The sequence below is a fragment of the Nerophis lumbriciformis genome, linkage group LG31 (genome assembly GCF_033978685.3).
Source record: "Nerophis lumbriciformis linkage group LG31, RoL_Nlum_v2.1, whole genome shotgun sequence".
NCBI classification, from domain to species: domain Eukaryota; kingdom Metazoa; phylum Chordata; class Actinopteri; order Syngnathiformes; family Syngnathidae; genus Nerophis; species Nerophis lumbriciformis.
Genome location: NC_084578.2, coordinates 18,297,501 through 18,324,112, shown reverse-complemented (window position 1 = coordinate 18,324,112; position 26,612 = coordinate 18,297,501). Strand labels below are relative to the sequence as shown.

General features: G+C 40.3%; 1 protein-coding gene across 2 annotated transcripts in view; it reads left to right on the top strand.

Annotated features, from left to right (window-relative positions):
- Positions 1-26,612, top strand: part of lrp1bb (low density lipoprotein receptor-related protein 1Bb) — a 1,021,613-nt gene that overhangs the window by 440,202 nt on the left and 554,799 nt on the right. For both annotated transcript variants that reach the window (XM_072912020.1, XM_061926507.1), the window contains 2 exons: positions 3,745-4,002; positions 12,132-12,294. In XM_072912020.1, the coding sequence (XP_072768121.1) occupies positions 3,745-4,002; positions 12,132-12,294 (421 nt within the window). The remainder of the gene's footprint in view (positions 1-3,744; positions 4,003-12,131; positions 12,295-26,612) is intronic.

Here is a 26,612-nt window from a genome sequence, read left to right as displayed (position 1 = left end):
AGACTTGCGGTGATCAGCAGCCAGTTGAGGCACGTCACTAAGTTGAGCCTCACCGAGAATTGCGCAATGACTCAGCTAACTGCTGGCCTGCTGTGCAGTGAGACCGTATTGCTATATGAATTATATTATATATTTCCATAGTTTAGTTAGCTGAGGTATATAATGTACAGTGTATTTTGTCAACAACTGTATGTGTGTAACATATTTCTTGTGCTGAGCAATCATAAAACTGCTGCGAAGACGCACTGTGTGAGGCTCGCAGTAATCCCGCCTCCTGGTGGTAGAGGGCGGTAGTGATCCCAGGGAGCATTTCTGTGACTACTCGGCTGCAGAAGAAGTGACAAACGATCGCTGCTAACTGTTGCTGCTTGTTATTTTTTTCCTCTTGCCTGGACTATTAACATGGAGGATTACATATCTAAAATAAAACAGTTTTCTAAACTGGACTTTCAATAGAAGCAGGAGGTAATACTTAAAGGAAGATCTCCATCGAGACAGAGTGACTTTTAAAACTGAAGAAATATAAGGAAGACTTCTATAAACAAGTCATCGATGCTTTTGTTCAAAAGGAGCTGCGCATGGACTTCATTTATAAGTAAAGGTAAGACCATAATAAAAATTTTTTTTATTAAATGTGCTTTTTTGTGTGCTACAGTTTGTATGTGTAAAGTTAAAGTTAAGTTAAAGTACCAATGATTGTCACACACACTAGGTGTGGGGAAATGTGTCCTCTGCATTTGACCCATCCCCTTGCTCACCTCCTGGGAGGTGAGGGGAGCAGTGGGCAGCAGCGGTGCCGCGCCTGGGAATCATTTTTGGTGATTTAACCCCCAATTCCAACCCTTGATGCTGAGTGCCAAGCAGGGAAGAATGCTGGTATGAGCTTTTAAACATAACCTGTTAACTGCTGCCAATCAAATGGTGAATAAGATACTCTTTAGGGTTCATATGTTTGTAAATCTGACTGTGATGAAGTCAGTGCCTCACCAGCCATGAACCTCACCGTACGACACTGATGCATCTATACCCAAATATGCATTATGACCCAAAAGTAATGTAAAGTATCCAAACCACAGAACAATAAGTGCTTATGACTGTAAAAAAAAAATGTACTCAACTTAAGTCAGTCAGGTCATCTTGTTGCTTTGACTGAGCTAAGTTGAGTCAACTTATAGTGTCAAGTATATATACACTTCAAAACATGAGTTGACATTTAGTCTGATGTGAGATAAACTTGAAAATATTAGTTGAGATCATCTTTGGTTCAATGTATCTTTTCAGGTTCCTGCAACTGTAGGTCAAGTTGGCTCAACATGGTCGATGGTATGTAATTCAAAAGCTGCAAGAGTTCAACCAATATCTTTTTTTATTACTTTTCAGTAATGTTTTGTGGTGATCATCACACACAAGTTGCGAGTAGTAGCAGGCTCAGCGTTTAGAGTAGTGGTTCTTAACCTGGGTTTGATCGAACCCTAGGGGTTCGGTGAGCTGGCCTCAGGGGTTCGGCGGAGCCTCCGCCACGGAGGTAAAGACACATCCGACTTATCATGTAAATAAAAACTTCTCCCTATCAGTGTATTATGGATACCCCCAAACAATGTTCCCTCTAATTTTCCATTTGATTTGCAGGTTTTTTGATTGATTGATTGACACTTTTACTAGCAGATTGCAAAGGAAGAGAATACACAGTACAGTTTACACAGTACAGTACATATTCCGTACAATTGACCACTAAATGGTAGCACCCGAATAAGTTTTTCAACGTGTTTAAGTCGGGGTCCACGTTAATCAATTCATGGTAATGTGTGTAAGGTGTGTAATTTGTTGTGAGTCCATGCACTGTGTTGGTTTTGTTCTTTGAACAAGGTGATGTTCATGCACCGCTCATTTTGTGCACCAGTAAAAAAACATACGACTTTTTCTTGAATTTGAAAAAAATATATTTATTTTTTTCTTCACTAGAAGAAGGGTTCGGTGAATGCGCATATGAAACTGGTGGGGTTCGGTACCTCCGATAAGGTTAAGAACCACTGGTTTAGAGTGCCCGTCTTATAGAAAGGCAGGTTGTGAACGGAGAGTTACTGGCTTGATCCTATCCTAGTCAAGCTAATTGTGGAGATGCTCTTGATAGCTCGTGGTTAGCGCTAAATTGAATGGTTAGAGTGTCCGCCCTGAAATCGGTAGGTCGTGAGTTCAAACCCCGACCGAGTCATACCAAAGACTATACAAATGGGACCCATTACCATTCCATGGTAACGTTGCTTGGATGGCAATATATGTTGCTCCAAAACCTCTATGTACCTTTCAGCATTATTGGCGCCTTCACAGATGTGTAAGTTACCCATGTCTTGGGCACTAATACACCCCCATACCATCACAGATGCTGGCTTTTCAACTTTGCGCCTATAACAATCCGGATGGTTCTTTTCCTTTTTGGTCCGGAGGACACGACGTCCACAGTTTCCAAAAACAATTTGAAATGTGGACTCGTCAGACCACAGAACACCTTTCCACTTTGTATCAGTCCATCTTAGATGAGCTCAGGCCCAGCGAAGCCGACAGCGTTTCTGGATGTTGTTGATAAACGTTTTTTGCCTTGCATAGGAGAGTTTTAACTTGCACTTACAGATGTAGCGACCAACTGTAGTTACTGACAGTGGGTTTCTGAAGTGTTCCTGAGCCCATGTGGTGATATCCTTTACACACTGATGTCGCTTTTGATGCAGTACAGCCTGAGGGATCGAAGGTCACGGGCTTAGCTGCTTACATGCAGTGATTTCTCCAGATTATCTGAACCCTTTGATGATATTACGGACCGTAGATGATGAAATCCCTAAATTCCTCGCAATAGCTTGTTGAGAAAGGTTTTTCTTAAACTGTTCAACAATTTGCTCACGCATTTGTTGACAAAGTGGTGACCCTCGCCCCATCCTTGTTTGTGAATGACTGAGCATTTCATGGAATCTACTTTTATACCCAATCATGGCACCCACCTGTTCCCAATTTGCCTGTTCACCTGTGGGATGTTCCAAATAAGTGTTTGATGAGCATTCCTCAACTTTATCAGTATTTATTGCCACCTTTCCCAACTTCTTTGTCACGTGTTGCTGGCATCAAATTCTAAAGTTAATGATTATTTGCAAAAACAAAATGTTTTTATCAGTTTGAACATCAAATATGTTGTCTTTGTAGCATATTCAACTGAATATGTGTTGAAAATTATTTTCAAATCATTGTATTCCGTTTATAATAGCATCTAACATAATTTCCCAACTCATTTGGAAACAGGGTTTGTAAGTACTCCGTGATTGTGTGCCGCCGAACATGCTCCTCTGCTCGTAAACAAGCAATGTCACAACGTGACTACGACAGGGGTGCAGGGGGCTGGGGTGGCGGACCGGTACTTTTCAGAGGCGGTATAATACCGAATATGATTAATTAGTAACGCGGTACTATACTAATACCGGTATACCGTACAACTCTAATATATATATATATATATATATATACATAATTTGGGAGACGTTTGGGGCTTTTCTGCAGATGTATGTAAGTGATGAAACACCCCTTATGTCAATCGTAACATGTTATTTATTTTTCATGTTTTTCAGGGACGATATTATATATATCATCACATGGATATACACTTCAAATAAATGTCTACATGCTTTTGTTGTCAGTGTGTTTGCCTTAGTGAACTTCCTTCAATTGAACATTGAAGTATATTTCTTTCATTATCCGTAGATCCTGGGGACAGACACCCGGTGCTTCTCATGGGTGGATCCGACCGTATTGTCATCACCCATCTAAATGGAACAGGTCTTCTGCCCCTGAGGTCACTGAGTGTAAATGGAACACTGGCATTGGATTTCCAGCATAACCAGGACAGGGTTTGCTGGGTTTTGTCCAAAGAGTCTACCGGGTCACTCCGATGTGCTGAAATGAGGAATCTACGTCGACTCACACGGGAAAAGGAAATAACAACACCGCAGAGTTTGCAATGTAAGTCCTTTCTTTAAACGGTAACCAAACTGGCAACACACCCATTTAAAATTGTGATACATCTTTTTTTTGAGAACAGCCATGACATTGCACATAATAACACATCTCTGTAGGATTCTGAAGATTTCTTAAATATAAATTTAACACAAGCAACCCTTTTGGAAATGTATCAATGGTTTCTGATGATATAATTTTGTGTTTTTGCCATAGAAAACTGGGTTTTCTTGAACGAAAAGGGTATAAAACATAAAAAAAATGAAACTATGTATTAACATACAGTACAGGCCAAAAGTTTGGACACACCTTCCCATTCAATGCATTTTCTTTAATTTCATGACTATTTACATTTTACATTGTCACTGAAGGCATCAACACTATGAATGAACACATCTGGGGTTACGTACTTAACAAAAAAAGGTGACATAACTGAAAACATGTTTTATATTCTAGTTTCTTCAAAATAGCCACCCTTTGCTCTGATTACTGCTTTGCACACTCTTGGCATTCTCTCGATGAGCTTCAAAAGGTAGTCACCTGAAATGTTTTTTTACTTCACCGGTGTCATAGTTTTGATGCCTCTCGTGACAATCTATAAGGTAAATAGTCATGAAAATAAAAAAAAACACATTGAAATGAGGAGGTGTGTCCAAACTTTTGGCCTGTACTGTACATCTGAAGTTGATCTAGAGATTTAAGTTTGACAAAAAAATACTCGTTTTTAACATACACCGTATGGAAGTATTATTGTAGCAAAATTATTTGCACTGTGTGTGTGTAATCCAATTTGCGCGTGTGTACTAATTTGAGTGTCTCTATATCAATCGGAGTGTGTGTATTCAGATCTAGGTATGTGTGTTTTAGATCCGCGTAGGTGTGTTTTAAGTTGTCTGTCTGTCCCTAATCAGAAATAACCCTTGATAGGCTATCTACTTGTGACTTTTAAAAGCCTTCTGAAATGCGATTTTCGTATTTAAACGGGGATAGCAGGTCCATTCTATGTCATTCTTAATCATTTTGCGATATTGCCATATTTTTGCTGAAAGGATTTAGTAGAGGGCTTCACGGTGGCAGAGGGGTTAGTGCATCTGCCTCACAATACGAAGGTCCTGAGTAGTCTTGGGTTCAATCCCAGGCTCGGGATCTTTCTGTGTGGAGTTTGCATGTTCTCCCCGTGACTGCGTGGGTTCCCTCCGGGTACTCCGGCTTCCTCCCACTTCCAAAGACATGCACCTGGGGATAAGTTGATTGGCAACACTAAATTGGCCCTAGTGTGTGGATGTGAGTGTGAATGTTGTCTGTCTATCTGTGTTGGCCCTGCGATGAGTTGGCGACTTGTCCAGGGTGTACCCCGCCTTCCGCCCGATTGTAGCTGAGATAGGCTCCAGCGCCCCCCGCGACCCCAAAGGGAATAAGCGGTAGAAAATGGATGGATGGATTTAGTAGAGAACATCGACGATAAAGTTCACAACTTTTGGTCGCTGATAAAAAAAAGCTTTGCCTGTACTGGAAGTAGCAGATGAGTAGCGTGACGTCACAGGTTGTGGAGCTCCTCACATCTGCACATTGTTTACAATCATGGCCACCAGCAGCGAGAGCGATTCGGACCGAGAAAGCGACGATTTCCCCATTAATTTGAGCGAGGATGAAAGATTTGTGGATGAGGAAAGTGAGAGTGAAGGACTAGAGGGCAGTGGGAGGGATTCAGATAGGGAAGATGCTGTGAGAGGCGGGTGGGACCTGATATTCAGCTGAGAATGACTAAAATAGTAAATAAACACAAGACATATATATACTCTATTAGCCACAACACAACCAGGCTTATATTTAATATGCCACAAATTAATCCCACATAACAAACACCTCCCCCCTCCCGTCCATATAACCCGCCAATACAACTCAAACACCTGCACAACACACTCAATCCCACAGCCCAAAGTACCGTTCACCTCCGCAAAGTTCATACAGCACATATATTTCCCCAAAGTCCCCAAAGTTACGTACGTGACATGCACATAGCGGCACGCACGTACGGGCAAGCGATCAAATGTTTGGAAGCCGCAGCTGCACGCGTACTCACGGTACCGCGTCTGTGTATCCAACTCAAAGTCCTCCTGGTAAGAGTCTCTGTTGTCCCAGTTCTCCACAGGCCAATGGTAAAGCTTGACTGTCATCTTTCGGGAATGTAAACAATGAAACACCGGCTGTGTTATCCGGCACAACAGTCAGGGGGTGCATTCTACGGCGGGGGTGCGTTATCCGGCACAACACCTGCCGCAATACACCTCTTCCCACCTACAGCTTTCTTCTTTGCTGTCTCCATTGTTCATTGAACAAATTGCAAAAGATTCACCAACACAGATGTCCAGAATACTGTGGAATTTTGGGATGAAAACAGACGACTTAATAGCTGGCCACCATGCTGTCCCAAAATGTCCTCTACAATCTGTGACGTCACGCGCAGGCGTCATCATACCAAGACGTTTTCAGCAGGATATTTCGCGCAAAATTTAAAATTGCACTTTAGTAGGCTAACCCGGCCGTATTGGCATGTGTTGCAATGTTAAGATTTCATCATTGATATATAAACTATCAGACTGCGTGGTCAGTAGTAGTGGGTTTCAGTAGGCCTTTAAGATTTCAGCGCGCACATCCAGAAGTGTGTGAATACATTTAACCAACCACGGAAGACACCACGAAATTTAAACCAATCAGAAACAACGTACAGCTGAGGTGCGCGAAAGAGAGATGCCAAGACCCGCTGTAGGTTGTTTGTGATTGGTTTAAATTGCATAGTGTCTTCCGTGGTTGGTTAAATATAGGCACAAGAGATTGAGGGCTTGGTTTGCAGTTTTTGATTCACGGTTATCGTAATTAACCTTGCAAATATCTTGTTGTTCTTTTTTATTCAGAAATACCGGTAGCAAAATATGTTGTATGCGATAAAAAAAAATCTGGAATACAGTATTACGCAGACGTTATTTATTTGTACTATGAGCTAATAACTGTGAAATACAAAAAAACATTGAGTTGTTCGGGAAGGAAATAGAAGGTGTAGGAGTTGCTCGCATTCATCACGTGTAACACATTGCAGAAAGCATGACAGATCCAATTCCTCATTCATTCCAAGGGCCCCCCTGTGTTCAGAGAGGAGATCCAATAAGGCTCTGCCAAACAGCAAGTTGATGAGGTCACCCCTTCCAGAGAGAGAGCAATTTTTGCAGCTACTCCCCAGAACTTAAGTAAAGCTACACAGCATTGGGCCAGCTATAGTGTAGGACATATCAAAGTTATCAACGTTTAAATTTACTGCTGCTTTTTTTGAGGAAGTAATAGAAACATGACCCTCACCGATGTTTTATATTTGACAGCAATAGTTTTACCTATCATGCCTTTCTCTTGTTTGACTTATAAATGTTGTTACGTTTTCCGAGAGACTCCCGAAATTCAGCGTCTCTCCCGAAAACCTCCCGGGACAAATTTTCTCCCAAAAATCTCCCGAAATTCAGGCGGAGCTGGAGGGGGCGTGGCCTCCAGACCTGAGTGACGTGTTGACAGCCTGTTTTCACGGCCACTTTCCCACAATATAAACAGCGTGCCTGCCCAATCACGTTATAACTATAGAATGATCGAGGGCAAAATCTTGGTTTCTTATGTGGGTTTATTGTTTGGCAGTTTCATTAACGTCCTCCCAGCGCGGTAACAACACACAATAACAGCAGTCACGTTTTCGTCTACCGTAAACAGCAATGTTGTGACACTCTTAAACAAGACAATACTGCCATCTACTGTACATGCATATGTGAAAATAATATTTAGGGCTTTTAGAGAGTGCAGAGCACAACTGCTATACTATATATATATATATATATATATATATATATATATATATATATATATATAGCTAGAATTCACTGAAAGTCAAGTATTTCATATATATATATATATATATATATATGAAATACTTGAGTATTTATTATATATATATATATATATATATATATATATATATATATATATATATATATATATATATATACATATATATATATATATATATATATATATATATATATATATATATATATATATATATATATGAAATACTTGACTTGGCGAATTCTAGCTGAAAATATACTCCTCCCCTCTTAACCACGCCCCTGACCCCAACCACACCCCTCCCCCCGCCCCCACCCCCGACCACCTCTACACACAGCCACAAAAGTAAAACAACAACAATTAAAAACAAAAACATATACACTGTGGTGGCCTCTACGGTGTTCCACGCCACCGTCTGCTGGGGTAAGGTGGAGCATGGCCAGAGACAGGAGCAGACCCAACAAAGCAACCAAGAGAGCCGACTCCACCCTTGGCCGCCCACCAACTCTCGGCCAGCGTCCAGTCCGCATGGATGAGCGAGGATGCGTCTAAGGAGACCGAGGTGTCCGATACCTGCTCATTCAGCCTAGACACTGTGAAGCTCCGCAGCCCTGTGTCTTCATCCGCATCTTCTCCAGTCTCTCCAAACGGACTGTGGTGTGGCAGAGACCCAGCAGCTGGTCTCCGTGGCCAAAAGGCTCCCGGGAGGCAGATCCAGAAGTTCATAAAAAAAGCACCGCAGAAGTCACTAAAGTGCCACCCCTTGTCACAGAGTTATGTCGCTGTGTGTCTTTGCTGTCTACCAGGATTACACAGTGTTAGCACGTTGAGCAATGGCCCTAAGAAAATGTTTGTCCAGGGATGAGGAAAAGTGAATTTTGTTGAGCTTTCCTAAACAGGTAAGCACTCGATGATAAGAAGATAATTGAGGTTATTTAACCCGGACAGAAAAATAAAAATACCTCCGTGTTCTACGACAGCACTGGCCAGCCCTTGGAAGTCTTTGTGAGTGGGACTAACCACTGAGCTGAGGGGTGGAGTTAATTACATTTTTTGCAGAAAATACAAGAAAGCGATGCAGATCTACAAAGCTGCCTGTGTGGGTAATCATGTGTAGCTGCTCTATAGGAGTCCGATAATAAAATACAATGGGGCGAAAATTATTATGATTGGCCCCCTCTAATAATGTCCATCATCCACATCCTGATATTGCCTTTCAACACAATCTCCCCAAATGACGGCTGGGCAACCATCCGCACTTAGAGAGCCACCACTCTAATGCAGGTCTCTAAAAGCACAAATGGCCTGTTCTTTATTTTCAAAAAGAGTCCATTTGGCAAGCAGTAAATGTGCAAGCATAAGGCATAATGTGTGAGAGGGGATATTTTAGTGGCATTCAAAAATGCTGCACTTCTTGTATTCATGAGAAGTAGCAACATTACTCAGTCTAAAATGTATAGTAAAGGGATACATTATGATTTTTTTGATTTTTTATTCAAAACTCTCCCTTGTGGTCTACATAACATGTAATGGTGGTTCTTTGGTCCAAATGTTGCATAGATTAATTTTTTACAGATCATCTTCAAGCCACTTTCTGACCGTCTCTTCTGGATGCTTCGTTTTGTGAGCAGTCTTATTTATGTGCCTCCACTTCGACTGCGCCCTCTCCCCGTCATCCATGTTGTAATTCTTAGCGCTTCCATAAGGAGTCTACCGACAGATATAAGTTAGAACTATACTCTCAGGTTTTCCGCGAAGCATTAAACGTTATTACAAGTAATTAAATGGATTTTCTGAAAAATAAGGCCTGAAATAAGGCATGAAATGCGATGCCCAGAGGAATTAAAAAATATAATACAATCGTAGAACGTGACCGATAGTCAATACGTCAATCCCTCAACCGATCGTTCTTGTCATCGATAAATTGCTACGTCTGTATGTAGCTATGTGCACATGGACACATTTAATCAGATTAAAACCCTAAATGGAATAAAAATACTTAATACAAAAAAGCAATTTGGAATATTCTCACCCGATCACACATGTTTGGATCAAAATGTCATTCCGATCAAGACAGGTGGTTCATGCCGATAGTCATTTACAGTAGATTAGAGGGCAAGAAAACACTTCTTCCGAAATTTGGATCATATTTTATCCTTACTGCGCATGTCTTTGACGTCAGCTATACTTTGGTGGTGGATGGGGGACTACATTTAATAGTCTCAGAATGAAGTGATTGTCTGTCTCCCCCTGTTCAACATGTACAGAAGTAGCGTGATATACTGTTGAGTTTGTTGCTCTAAAGCCGAGACTAGCAAAAACAAAAGTATGGTCTGGAGTGTCACGTGTCGATGTAACAATAAAAGAAGAGATCAAGTTGTCGTCTCAACGAGTTGTTGTGTTCAAGGCCTTACAGCTACTCCAACTACTAACTGCTAGCCTCAGGCACCGAGACAGAACGTCGTAATATGAAGCCGCGCAGTAACCCGCACATGTCGCAACATGGCGGGCACGGAAAAGCCCCATTTCAAAAAGAGAGGTAAAACAAAAGTAGCGAACAGAAGGAAACATTCATAAATAAAAAACGTGACATCGTCAAACAAACAACAAAGCACAGAGCCATGTTTGCACAAAGCTCTTTGAGTAAAACATTCACATATTTGGATAATCGGGTGACGTCACAATTGGGAAAAACGTCATATATTGGGAAAATTCCAAACGGCTCATTTGAAAGAAGGCAATATTGTTTTAAAGGCCTACTGAAATGCGATTTTCTTATTTAAACGGAGATAGCAGGTCCATTCTTTGTGTCATACTTGATTATTTCGCGATATTGCCATATTTTTGCTGAAAGGATTTAGTAGAGAACATCGACGAGAAAGTTCGCAACTTTTGGTCGCTGATAAAAAAAGCCTTGCCTGTACCGGAAGTAGCAGACGAGTAGCGTGACGTCACAGGTTGTGGAGCTCCTCACATCTGCACATTGTTTACAATCATGGCCACCAGCAGCGAGAGCGATTCGGACCGAGAAAGCGATGATTTCCCCATTAATTTGAGCGAGGATGAAAGATTTGTGGATGAGAAAAGTGAGAGTGAAGGACTAGAGGGCAGTGGGAGCGATTCAGATAGGGAAGATGCTGTGAGAGGCGGGTGGGACCTGATATTCAGCTGAGAATGACTAAAACAGTAAATAAACACAAGACATATATATACTCTATTAGCCACAACACAACCAGGCTTATATTTAATATGCCACAAATTAATCCCGCATAACAAACACCTCCCCCCTCCCGTCCATATAACCCGCCAATACAACTCAAACACCTGCACAACACACTCAATCCCACAGCCCAAAGTACCGTTCACCTCCCCAAAGTTCATACAGCACATATATTTCCCCAAATTCCCCAAAGTTACGTACGTGACATGCACATAGCGGCACACACGTACGGGCAAGCGATCAAATGTTTGGAAGCCGCACCTGCATGCATACTCACGGTACCGCGTCTGCGCATCCAACTCAAAGTCCTCCTGGTAATAGTCTCTGTTGTCCCAGTTCTCTACAGGCCAATGGTAAAGCTTGACTGTCATCTTCCGGGAATGTAAACAATGAAACACCGGCTGTGTTTGTGTTGCTGCAGTCGGCCGCAATACACCGCTTCCCACCTACAGCTTTCTTCTTTGCTGTCTCCATTGTTCATTGAACAAATTGCAAAAGATTCACCAACACAGATGTCCAGAATACTGTGGAATTTTGGGATGAAAACAGACGACTTAATAGCTGGCCACCATGCTGTCCCAAAATGTCCTCTACAATCTGTGACGTCACGTGCTGACGTCATCACACCGAGACGTTTTCAGCAGGATATTTCGGCGCATAATTTTAAATTGCACTTTAGTAAGCTAACCCGGCCGTATTGGCATGTGTTGCAATGTTAAGATTTCATCATTGATGTATAAACTATCAGACTGCGTGGTCGGTAGTAGTGGGTTTCAGTAATAATACCTCCGCCATGCCTCTACGGTTTGATTTCAAATGTTGAAGTACACACAAACAGGTACACACAGGTTAGAGCATTTGGTTTTGCATAATAGTTCCCCTCTGGGCAGGCAGCAGTAGTTGAAGGGTCCCGGTTTGAGTCCTGCTAGGGAAGAAACTAAAAGTTTGCGTAACCCCCACGTCACTATGATCAGTAAAATACATTTAAAAAATATGTTGCATTTTATCACAGCCAATTTGTTTCTGATTGCAGATGCTGAGCACATGGCAATCGACTGGCTGACCGGCAACTTCTATTTTGTTGACCGGGTCAGAGACACAATATTTGTGTGTGACCAGAGTGGCAGCACTTGTGTGACTCTCCTGCAGCTCGACCTGCTGAATCCTAAAGGAATAGCTCTGGATCCTCTCATGGGGTAAGTGTTCCGGCGCTTCCTCAGAAAGCCCCGCCAGGCTCATTTATCACCCTTTTTTTGTTGTTTTGTTTTGTTTTCAAAAGGACAAAGAAATCATGGTATAATCAAATCACTTTGCATAACTACCGACTTGTTTTGAAGAATGTGAGTGAGATACAATGAAGGGATTTCAATTGTTCCCGGTTTCACAGTGAGCAGCGCAATTTACTGGACTGCTAGTGATGCGTCTGCTGTCGAGACATTCATTTGAATTTCAGCTCTCACTAAGAAATTATGCAGACAGTTCTACCATTTGAGAGCAAAAAGAACGGAGCAACTGTGCATGAATATTCTATTCTAACATGTCAGCCGCATGAAAAAAATGCTCACAAAAATGAAGCAGTTCAAACCTGGAATATTAGTCACTATAATTGTTAAAGGGGAACATTATCACAATTTCAGAAGGGTTAAAACCATTAAAAATCACTTCCCCGTGGCTTATTTTATTTTTCAAAGTTTTTTTCAAAATTTTACCCATCACGCAATATCCCTAAAAAAAGCTTCAAAGTGCCTGATTTTAACCATCGTTATATACACCCGTCCATTTTCCTGTGACGTCACACAGTGATGCCAATACAAACAAACATGGCGGAAAGAACAGCAAGCTATAGCGACATTAGCTCGGATTCAGACTCGGATTTCAGCGGCTTAAGCGATTCAACAGATTACGCATGTATTGAAACGGATGGTTGTAGTGTGGAGGCAGGTAGCGAAAACGAAATTGAAGAAGAAACTGAAAGTATTGAGCCATATCGGTTTGAACCGTATGCAAGCGAAACCGACGAAAACGTCACGACAGCCAGCGACACGGGAGAAAGCGAGGACGAATTTGGCGATCGCCTTCTAACCAACGATTGGTATGTGTTTGTTTGGCATTAAAGGAAACTAACAACTATGAACTAGGTTTACAGCATATGAAATACATTTGGCAACAACATGCACTTTGAGAGTGCAGACAGCCCAGTTTTCATCAATTAATATATTCTGTAGACATACCCTCATCCGCGCTCTTTTCCTGAAAGCTGATCTGTCCAGTTTTGGAGTTGATGTCAGCAGGCCAGGGAAGCTAGGGTCAATATTCTTCTCTTGATCATCTTCGGTGGCATAAGGGACGGTGTGAGCCAAGACATCCAGGGGGTTTAGCTCGCTCGTCTGCGGGAACAAACTGCCGCCATTGCTTGCCGTGCTATCGAGGGTCCTTTGTCCCTGAATTGCTCACACACTCCGGCAGATTCAATGGGGGTCTGGCAGTAGATTTCTTTGACTTTATGGTTGGAAATGCATCTGCTTTGAGTGTCGCAGGATATCCACACATTCTTGCCATCTCTGTCGTAGCATAGCTTTCGTCGGTAAAGTGTGCGAAACAAACGTCCAATTTCTTGCCAATTTCGCATCTTTGGGCCACTGGTGCAACTTGAATCCGTCAACACACCGACGAGGCATGATGTCTCCAAGGTACGGAAAACAGTCGAAAAAACGGAAAATAACAGAGCTGATTTGACTCGGTGTTTGAGAAAATGGCGGATTGCTTCCCGATGTGACGTCACATTGTGACGTCATCGCTCCGAGAGCGAATATTAGAAAGGCGTTTAATTCGCCAAAATTCACCCATTTAGAGTTCGGAAATCGGTTAAAAAAAAAAAAAGGTTTTTTTTCTGCAACATCAAGGTATATATTGACGCTTACATAGGTCTGGTGATAACGTTCCCCTTTAAATGCGTTGCGGCGAGCACTGACCTAACTTTAGCAAGCCTCTTTCCGCACCAGTCCACTCTCGACCAGACGGCAGCCTTCAGAGCCAGGATAAGTAAGCCCACATCTGAGAAATGAAACAGGGAACAATGGTTTTAACACATCGAAAGTGCTTGAGTTTACCTTAAAAAAAGGGGTGTCACATTCGTTTTATTTAGGACCACATCGCAATTATGTTCGCCCTCAAAGGGCCACTTTAATTGATGTGGCGGACTACATAAAATGAAGTGGCAGACCATATTGAATGACACGTTGGGCCACTTTAAATGACGTGACGGACCACTTTAAAATGATACAAATACATTAAAAAAATATGACGAGCCATTTCAAATGACTTGATGGGCCACACTGAATGATGTAAAAAAACATGTTAAATAATGTGGCAGGCCACTTTAAAAGATTTGTGGGGCGGCATCTTTAAATGCCGTTGTGGATCACGTTAAATGACGTGGCGTCCCATGTTAAATGAAGTGGCAGTCCACCTTGAACAATGTGGCAGACCACTTTAAATGATATGGCGGACCACGTTCAATAAATGATGTGGGGGGCCATCATTAAATATTGTTGTGGATCACGTTAAATGATAGATAGATAGAGAGATAGATAGATAGATAGATAGATAGATAGATAGATAGATAGATAGTACTTTAATGATTCCTTCAGGAGAGTTCCCTCACGAAAATGTAAATGCTGTGGCGGACCATGTTAAATGATAGGGTTGGACTTAAACTTAGACTTCCTTTTTATTGTCATTCAAATTTGAACTTTACAGCACGGATAAGAACGGAATTTTGTTACATAAGCTCATGATAGTGCAGGATAAAAAAGCAATAAGGTGCATATATAATAAATAAATATATATAAATAATATATAAATATATATATATATATAAAATAAATAAATATATATAAATAAATAAATCGATTCCTGTACGGATAAATAAATTGCACTTTTTCACATGCGTCCACCTTTATGGATGTATGTTATATTGTCCTTTTTATTCCAGCGAGTTAATCCATTTTGGGGGGAGTTGAGGGGATAATTTAATTATGATGCGTTCAAGAGTCTTACGGCTTGAGGGAATAAGCTGATACAGAACCTGGAGGTTCTGCTTCGGAGGCTGCGGAACCTCTTTCTAGAGTCCAGCAGTGAAAACAGTCCTTGGTGGGTGTGGGAGGAGTCTTTGCAGATTTTCTGAGCCCTGGTCAGGCAGCGGCTTTTTGCGATCTCCTGGATAAGAGGAAGAGGAGTCCTGATGATCTTTTCCGCCGTCCTCACCACTCTCTGGAGATACTTCCAGTCTGAGGCATTGCAGGCTCCAGTCCAGACAGAGATGCTGTTGGTCAGCAGGCTCTCCATAGTGCCTCTGTAGAATGTGGTGAGAATGGGGGGAGGGAGCTGTGCTCTTTTCATCTGACGCAAAAAGTGCATGCGCTGCTGAGCTCTTTTTATAAGAGCTCCGGTGTGTAGGGACCAGGTTATATTGTCAGTTATCTGCACCCCCAGGAACTTGGTGCTGCTTACTATACTATCTCCACTGCTGTGTCGTTGATGTAGAGTGGAGCGTGGCTGGACTGGTGCTTCCTGAAGTCAACAATGATCTCCTTGGTCTTGTTGACATTCAGGACCAGGTTGTTGGTTCTGCACCAGTCAACCAAATGTTTCACCTCCTCCCTGTAGTCCATGTCATTGTTGTCACGGATGAGGCCCACTACTGTCGTGGCGTCCGCATACTTCACAATGTGATGTAGCAGTCCACCTTGAATAATGTGGCAGACCACTTTAAATGGTATGGCGGACCACGTTGAATGACATGACGGACCATGTTAAATGACTTGATGGACCACATTGAATGATGTGGCAGACCACGTTCAATAATGTGGCACACCACATGAAAGATGTGGGTGGCCATCATTAAATATTGTTGTGGATCACGTTAAATGATAGATAGATAGATAGATAGATAGATAGATAGATAGATAGATAGATAGATAGATAGATAGATAGATAGATAGATAGATAGATAGATAGATAGATAGATAGTACTTTATTGATTACTTCACGAGAGTTCCCTCAGGAAAATTTAAATGATGTGGCGGACCATGTTAAATGATGTAGCAGTCCACCTTGAATCATGTGGCAGACCGCATTAAATGGTATGGCGGACCACGTTGAATGACATGACGGACCACATTGAATGATAGACGGACCATATTAAATGACTTGATGGACCACATTGAATGACTTGATGGACCACATTGAATGATGTGGCAGACTACGCTAAATGACGTGACGGGCCACTTTAAAAGACTTGATGGGCCACACTGAACCATGTAGCAGACCATGTTAAATGAAGTGGCAGCCCATGTTAAATGATATGGCGGGTCACATTGAATGACGTGGCCAACCACATTCCATAACGTGGCGGACCATGTTAAATGATGTTGGTGGCCATCATTAAATGTTGTTGTGGAACACGTTAAATGATGTGGCAGTCCACCTTGAATAACGTGGCAGACCACATTAAATGGTATGGCAGACCACGTTAAATGACGTGACAGGCCAATTTAAATGACTTGATGGGCCACACTGAATAATGTAGCAGACCACATTAAATGAGGTGGCAGGCCACATTAAAAGACATGGCGGGTCACATTGAATGACGTGACCAACCACATCAATAATGTGGTTGGTCACATTAAATGATGTGACATACCACGTTGAATGTCTTGGTGGATCACGTTAAATGATGTGGCAAGCCACTTTAAATGTGGTGGCGGACCACAATAACTAATGTAGCAGACCGCATTAAATGATGTCACAGATGACATAGCAGGCCAATTAAATAATGTGAAGGTCCACATTCAATGATGTGGCGGACCACATTAAATGATGTGACAGTCTATGTTCAATGATGCGGCGGACCAAAAAAAAAGATGTGGCAGACCACATTAAATGTTGTGGTGGATCTCGTTAAATGATGTGGCGGACCACAATAACTGATGTGGCAGACCACATTAAATGATGTCACAGATCACATACATTATGTGGAAAACCACATGGAATGACATAGCAGGTCACTTAAATGATTTAGCAGGCCGCCCTAATGATGTAGCAGGCCACTTAATGATGTGGCAGACCACATTAAATGATGTGACAGACCACATTGAATGTTTTGGTGGATCTCGTTAAATGTTGTGGTGGATCACGTTACATGATGTGGCAAGCCACTTTAAATGTTGTGGCGGACCACAGTAACTAATGTAGCAGACCACATTAAATGATGTTACAGATTACATAAATTAAGTGGAAAACCACATGGAATGACATAGCAGGCCAATTAAATAAAGTGACGGTCCACATTCAATGATGTGGCGGACCACTTTAAATTATGTGGCAGACCAAAACAAAATATGTGGCAGACCACATTGAATGTTGTGGTGGATCACGTTGAATGATGTGGCAAGTCACATTAAATGTTGTAGTGTATCAAGTTAAATGATGTGGCGGACCACAATAACTGATGTGGCAGACCACATTAAATGATGTCACAGATCACAGAAATGATGTGGAAAACCACATGGAATGACATAGCAGGCCACCCTAACGATGTATCAGGCCACTTAAATGATGTATCAGGCCACTTAAATGATGTATCAGGCCACATAAATGAGGTAGCAGGCCACATTAATGATGTGGCAGGCCACGTTAATGATGTGGCAGGCCACGTTAATGATGTGGCAGGCCAGATCTGGCGCCTAGGTCTTGAGTTTGATGCAAGTGCTTTAAAAGATTTAAAAAAAATAGCTAACATGAACTGAAAGCCTCGGCAAATCGTAATCACAGTAAATGACTTGAATTATTTTAAATTACAATAATTCTCAAAAAAGACCCCAACATTATGACACAAATGCAAATGTCATGTCAGAAGGTCATGCATGAATAATTTTAAATGTTAATTCCTAAATGCACGACATTGATTTGCTCAAAACTTGGTAACAGTCCTATATAATATCCTGGCGTATACAATGACAATAGACGTCTCCTCACTCATCTCTGCACTGACGTAGGCATTGACCTGATACAAACAGGATCAAGTTCACAAGGAAGAATGTCAGTGTCTGAACACAATTTTAATGATACACTTCGGAATCTTCATGAATCAATTAGTACGTGGCTCATTAACATGCTCACCATGTAGCTCACATCAAAGTAAAGACAGCCTCTAAACATTTGTCGCATGAAATATGCAATTGCTGTTTTGAATTAGGTCCATGAGCGACCATTATCATTATAGTCACTTTTATAGATTACTGGATGAATAAATCTTTCATTATATAAGACCACTGGCATATATTTTAGGATCAATGATATATCATTTTGATGTGGTTGGCAGTGACTCTATGTTCACATTAAGTACTTGCTCACCCTGGGTTTTAATAGCACCGTATATCCAAGTCTTCTTTCAGCGTGTTTTGACAGGCTTAGGTGCAGTGTGCTGTTCAAGTTGTGAGCTTCAGAAAAGTTGTTTAAGTTGAGTTTTTAAACAAGCGAGCAGCTTTGGCTGGCCGTATACTATTTAATTAGCCACACTCATCTGAAATGTTTGTCCACTAGTCGACGGAACCCTACCTTTTTCTCACCACCTTAGAAAACACTTGGCTTTCCAAGTACCACCATAATGACCGACATTAAAATAGTGTAGCATAGTAGGCCAAATTATTCATTGAAAACAAGGCAGATGTTTTATCTAACCCAGTGGTTCTTAACCTGGGTTCGATCGAACCCTAGGGGTTCGGTGGGTCGGGCTCAGGGGTTCGGCGAAACACACCCAACTCATCGTGTAAATAAAAACGTCTCCCTATCGGCGTATTACGGATACGGCAACAGCAGAAGTCACACTGATTTGCAGGTGTGTAATTTGTTGTGAGTTTACGCACTGTGTTGGTTTTGTCCTTTGGACAAGGTGATGTTCATGCACGGTTCATTTTGTGCACCAGTAAAAAAACATGGTAACACTTTAGTATGAGGAACATATTCACCATTAATTAGTTGCTTATTAACATGCACATTAGTAACACATTGGCTCTTAACTAGTCATTATTAAGTACTTATTAATGCCTTATTCGGCATGACCTTATTATAACCCTGACCCTCTAACCCTAACCTTAACCAAATAACTCTAAATTAAGTCTTTGTTACTTAGATTATGTTCCCCCAGTGACCAAAAAACTCTAAATTAAGTCTTTGTTACTTAGAATATGTTCCCCATGCTAAAGTGTTACCAAAAACATATAACTTTGTCTTGAATTTGAAAAAAAAAAAAAAAAATGTCACTAAAGAAGGGTTCGGTGAATGCGCATATGAAACTGGTGGGGTCCGGTACCTTCAACAAGGTTAAGAACCACTGATCTAACAAGTGTATTTCATAGTTTTGGCCACTGTAACATTACACACAGTTTGAACAGTAACACTGTGTTTGAATCAGGGAATATAACATAATGTACTTAACCCTTGTGTGGTGTTCGGGTCTGTGGGACCCATTTTCATTTTTTATTAAAAGAAAAATGATACAATTAATTAATTTTTCAAACTGAGACTCACTGACTTTGGCTCATTTTCTGTGAAGAACATATATCAAAATACATATTTAATGACCACACACCATATACCCCCACTACACATTTCTATTACATATAAGATGTCCGGGACCACTGGACCCGGGGCTAATAGAAATGTGGAAATTGATGTTCTGTGTACCACACACACACACACACACAGCAGGCCTAGACAGGAGGAGGACAGAGTGTAGGTACACAGAACATCAGAGGGTCAAATGTGCGAGAAAATGAGAGCAGACAGTGTTGACAAACAATGTTGCAACCTTGTGTGGGAACCGCAGGTGCAGAAACACAAAAGAAGAATCCCTGTGGGATACAGAAACTGGCAGAGAAATTTTCCGTGCAACGTTCATATTGTTGTTACTCAGCCAGCGTTTGTGGGTCTGATGGACCCGTTCCATTTTGTGGCTTTTAATGCCTCACAATCAAACACTTGTATGTTAAAATACTGAACAGATGTTTATTGGGATAAGGTAAACATCTGTTCAGTATTTTAACATAAAAGTGTTTGATTGTGAGGCATTAAAAGCCACAAAATGCAACGGGTCCATCAGACCCACAAACGCTGACTGAGTAACAACAATATGAACATTAAACAAGGGTTAAATCATGAACAAAATTATCACATGCAACAGTTTAAAAAATATTACCTTAATTTGTATCTCATTTCATTTTCTTGTCATCAGTTGATTTGTTGATATAGTTGATATTTCTGATAGTATTTTATGTTTTATTTTTTGTTTACTTTATTTATATTGTAACGATCCTGTTATTTTATACTCCATATGTAGTTTATGCAATGTTTATCAGATGCTGTGGTTTCCCATGGTCCTTGAAGTCGTCGTTACGCGCAGCTTTCTTTGCCAATGTTCGTCTTTCTTTGCATATGTTCTGCGTGTTGATTGGCTGGCAGCCTGGGAAGGTGCGACCATAAGTGGAGAATGTGGAGAACATTCGGTTCCCACGCGCGTTGAGTGATAGAAATGACGGCGTAAGACGGTTCTGTTTCTGTCTTGTTTATTTTGGCGTCGACCGCGGCCTATAGTAGTCTGTATCTAATTAATTCTATTGAAGGCTGAAAAACCCTTTGATAATGGCTCGAGTCACATCACTATGATATTTGATTAGGTGATTCCACTAAATGGAGTAGCACCATTTGAGAATCACTGCCCTATGGTGTGTGTTCTGCCATGCAACAAGTGGCCACGTAACTAACCGCAATATTTGACCAGGCGGAAGGTTCAACAAACTTTGAGTCAAAACCTCAAATGTGATCTGATTTACCCTAAAATGGGAAAATCTGGGTGTCAGATTTCAGAACAGCAGGTCTGACTTAAATTAATCCGTAGTATGTTGACTCTGAGTTAAAACTCCAATAAAAAGCCATGATCAATGGAGAGCTGATTCTATGATTCACCATAGTACCAGGCGACAAAAAAAAAAGCTGTCTTTTGTTACCCAGCTGGAAGTAAGTGGTAATGCGTGTTTGGTGAGTATGAACACGTTTTTTCAAAAGAAAAGTAATACAGTAAAATATTGAACTGATGTGACAGACAATTATTGACAGAGTCAAAGCCTTAATTTGGATGCAGTAATGTACTAAAAAGTTGAGGATTGGTATGTACTGTAAAAAAAAAAAAAAAAACTCATTTTAGTTTAGGTGCAATCGCAACACTGAAAAATGCAAATGGAAGCAGTTTAAAATAATCCATTATTTGTTTTAATTATATTTTACTTTGAAAGTCAATGCAAATGCAAAGTAAATATAGTTGAAGACCTATATATTTTTTTCTAATCAGGCACTTACTGTTCGACCAATTTTCTTATCCCAAATATTATGTACTAAAATGTAGTATAGTATAATATATGCCACTTCAGCACTTGTTGGTGATTATGTTACTTGTAAAGTAATTTAAATCATGTATTATATTTACAATAATAAAATACCCCCCCCCCCCCCCCCCCCCCCACACACACACACACAAAATTAATTTTTTGAAGTTTTTAAGTTATGTTTGAAGCAGATTAAATATCTGAAATCAAGGTAAAAATAACTATATATTTATTTGTATTGTTTTGGATGTGTTAACTTTGTCGGTAATACAACGTCCTCCACAGTAGAAATGTTTGTGTTGATTTTGAGGAAGATCTCCATCCATCCATTTTCTACCGCTGGTCCCTTTTCGGGGATCTGTTTATCAGAAACAATATCTACAACGTTGTGTTACATTTACTATCATGGAAAAAATAATGTAAGTTTCTCTTTGTTAAATATTGTTTTAATCTCAACAAAACCAATTAATATTAAATATCTAAAATTATTTTTATTTTTTTTAATTTGACAAGATTAGGGATGTCCGATAATGGCTTTTTGCTGATATCCGATATTCCGATAATGTCCAACTCTTTAATTACCGATACTGATATCAACCGATACCGATATCAACCGATATATACAGTCGTGGAATTAACACATTAGTATGCCTAATTTGGACAGCCAGGTATGGTGAAGATAAGGTACTTAAAAAAAAAAAAAAAAAAAAAATTAAATTAAATAAGATAAATACATTAAAAACATTTTCTTGAATACAAAAGAAAGTAAAACAATATAAAAACAGTTACATTGAAACTAGTAATTAATGAAAATTAGTAAAATTAACTGTTAAAGGTTAGTACTATTAGTGGACCAGCAGCACACACAATCATGTGTGCTTACGGACTGTATCCCTTGCAGACTGTATTGATATATATTGATATATATGGGGTCCTCTCCAAGGTTTCTGATAGTCATTCACATCGACGTCCCACTGGGGTGAGTTTTTCCTTGCCCTTATGTGGGCTCTGTACCGAGGATGTCGTTGTGGCTTGTGCAGCCCTTTGAGACACTTGTGATTTAGGGCTATATAAATAAACATTGATTGATTGATTGATATATAATGTAGGAACCAGAATATTAATAGCAGAAAGACACAACCCTTTTGTGTGAATGAGTGTGAATGAGTGTAAATGGGGGAGGAAGGTTTTATGGGTTGGTGCACTAATTGTAAATGTATCTTGTGTTTTTTATGTTGATTCAATAAAAAAAATAAAATAATAAAAAAATAAAAAACGATACCAATAATTTAAAAAAATGATACCGATAATTTCCAATATTACATTTTAACGCATTTATCGGCCGATAATATCGGACATCTCTAGACAATATGTTTTGTTTCTTAGCAGTCTTACATAATGATAGTCTATTTAACTAACTTGGCCTCAAAATTTAAACAAATCTTCAATAATTAGTTTTGTTTTAACATCTACTAGTTAGAAATGAACAGACGTCTACATGGTGTCCGACAGTTTTCTTCACGTTAATCAGGAGGGAGGAGACATTTTGTAGAGGTTTGGTTAGGGGCTAAACCAGGGGTCGGCAACCCAAAATGTTGAAAGAGCCATATTGGACCAAAAATACAAAAAAAAAATCTGTCTGCAGCCGCAAAAAATTAAAAGCCATATTACATACAGATAGTGTGTCATGAGATATAAATTGAATTAAGAGGACTTAAAGGAAACTAAATGACCTCAAATATAGCTAAAAATGAGGCATTATGATGCAATATGTACATATAGCTAGCCTAAATAGCATGTTAGCATCGATTAGCTTGCAGTCATGCAGTGACCAAATATGTCTGATTAGCACTCCAACAAGTCAATAACATCAACAAAACTCACCTTTCATGCACAACCTTAAACGTTTGGTGGACAAAATGAGACAGAAAAAGAAGTGGCATAAAACACGTTCTAGAAAGTTATACATGTAAACAAATTATGGTGAGTTCAAGGACCGCCAAAATTAGTAGGACAAAACGGCACTCACCAAATACTCGAATCAGTGAAGCATGTTTAATATAAACAGTGTGCTTTATAACAATTAGGGAGGTTTGTGTCATGTTTGTCCTCCTACAGAAACCATATTAAAACAAAAAATAGATTGTTTTCCCCTCATCTTTTTCCATTTTTCATACATTTCTGAAAAAGCTCCAGAGAGCCACTAGGGCGGCGCTAAAGAGCCGCATGCGGCTCTAGAGCCGCGGGTTGCCGACCCCTGGGCTAAACAAATAAATGGCGATTGATTGATGGAAAAACCTCAGGGTTTGTCCAAGAAAACCTGCCAGTGAGCAGATTAGGTTCACAACCTAAATTACCATGGTAACTGATTTAAATTTGACTTAACTCTTTCATGGAACGGAATAGCCTGAATTTTTCTAATCTCAGAGTTAACCTGTTTCTAATCCAATAACAACCCTGTTTGCATTACTGACATGAAGTAATTCAAAGGGTTTGTTTGGTCAATCGTGCATTGAAGTTGCAACAAAACAAAATGTGAACGCCCACACATTGACACACGTGATGGTTTTATGTTGAAATGATAATACAAAAACAACTGATTATAGACTTTTCGGGGAAGGCTGGCGATAAGGTCTTTGATTGTTTCCTCTGACTGTAAGTGTAAAAGCTGCCAGTGTTTGGAATTCTCTTTGTGGTTTGTGGGCCGCTGATCACTCATTTGTCAGTTCGTTCCTTTTGGAATTGAGTTTGTTCACAGCGGGATGTTCTTCCAGTGGCCAGCTTTGAACATGCCATTTTGGATGTCACGTTGCGACGGCTGCAGAGACTAAGACATTATTTTTTAAGTCAGCTTTAACTCGTTTCTTTGGTTGGAAGTCAGCCTGTATGTCATCCTTTTCACGAATTTCACCCTTGCTCATACTGTGTGGATATTCAGCACGTCCTTGTTCCTTAGGACATAGCTCGGTAGTCACGCTTCATAGAAATTAGTTGCTCATATTTTCACGTAAATACAAAATATGTACATAGTATTTACGTCCTCAGCGTGGACACAAAGGTAAACTGTCAGAGGCCTCTTAAGCGGCAGTCCTTCAACATGACATATTTAATCAAAAACATATTCTCAGCAATTTATGAACAGGAGAATAAATGTCTGCATTATGTTGCTGGAACTGAAGGAAATTTCCTCGATAACTCAATTAACACACCATATATGTTTTACGAGGGTTCATTTAAAGCATGGCCATTCTTCATTTGTACGATATTCTTCATGATTTGTGTTTCAAATGAGTTAATTACTCGTAATATACTGCAGCACATATAGTTTGGTTGAATTATAGTTTGCCTCAGGTTTTGCCTCATTTACTGTAACTGAGTGTGTGCCTTAAGTGTGATTTTATCAAGAAATAAATGACCTGTTATATTTGTGTTATTCTAAAATTGCTATTTTAAGTCATCATCCATAATCCGGGCAAGGAATCATGGCATCTCTGTGTCAGGGATTAGTACCCTGTGGGAAGGATAGGTCTAGAGATCATCAAATTACAAACCCCGTTTCCATATGAGTTGGGAAGTTGTGTTAGATGTAAATATAAATGGAATACAATGATTTGCAAATCATTTTCAACCCATATTCAGTTGAATATGCTACAAAGACAACATATTTGATGTTCAAACTGATAAACATTTTTTTTTTGTGCAAATAATCATTAACTTTAGAATTTGATGCCAGCAACATGTGACAAAGAAGTTGGGAAAGGTGGCAATAAATACTGATAAAGTTGAGGAATGCCCATCAAACACTTATTTGGAACATCCCACAGGTCAACAGGCGAATTGGGAACAGGTGGGTGCCGTGATTGGGTATAAAAGTAAATTCCATGAAATGCTCAGTCATTCACAAACAAGGATGGGGCGAGGGTCACCACTTTGTCCACAACTGCGTGAGCAAATTGTTGAACAGTTTAAGAAAAACCTTTCTCAACCAGCTATTGCCAGTCATTTAGGGATTTCACCATCTACGGTCCGTAATATCATCAAAGGGTTCAGAGAATCTGGAGAAATCACTGCACGTAAGCAGCTAAGCCCGTGACCTTCGACCCCTCAGGCTGTACTGCATCAACAAGCGACATCAGTGTGTAAAGGATATCACCACATGGGCTCAGGAACACTTCAGAAACCCACTGTCAGTAACTACAGTTGGTCGCTACATCTGTAAGTGCAAGTTAAAACTCTCCTAGGCAAGGCAAAAACCGTTTATCAACAACACCCAGAAACGCAGTCGGCTTCGCTGGGCCTGAGCTCATCTAAGATGGACTGACGCAAAGTGGAAAAGTGTTCTGTGGTCTGACGAGTCCACATTTCAAATTGTTTTTGGAAAATGTGGACGTTGTGTCCTCCGGACCAAAGAGGAAAAGAACCATCCGGATTATTATAGACGCAAAGTGTAAAAGCCAGCATCTGTGATGGTATGGGGGTGTATTAGTGCTCAAGACATGGGTAACTTACACATCTGTGAAGGCACCATTAATGCTGAAAGGTACATACAGGTTTTGGAGCAACATATGTTGCCATCCAAGCAACGTTACCATGGACGCCCCTGCTTATTTCAGCAAGACAATGCCAAGCCACGTGTTACATCAACGTGGCTTTATAGTAAAAGAGTGTGGGTACTAGACTGGCCTGCCTGTAGTCCAGACCTGTCTCCCATTGAAAATGTGTAGCACATTATGAAGCCTAAAATACCACAACGGAGACCTCCTGACTGTTGAACAACTTAAGCTGTACATCAAACAAAAATGGGAAATAATTTCACCTGAGAAGCTTAAAAATGTGTCTCCTCAGTTCCCAAACGTTTACTGAGTGTTGTTAAAAGGAAAGGCCATGTAGCACAGTGGTGAACATGCCCTTTCCCAACTACTTTGGCACGTGTTGCAGCCATGCAATTCTAAGTTAATTATTATTTGCAAAAAAAAAAAAAAGTTTATGAGTTTTAACATCAATTATCTTGTCTTTGTAGCATATTCAACTGAATATGGGTTGAAAAGGATTTGCAAATCATTGTATTCCGT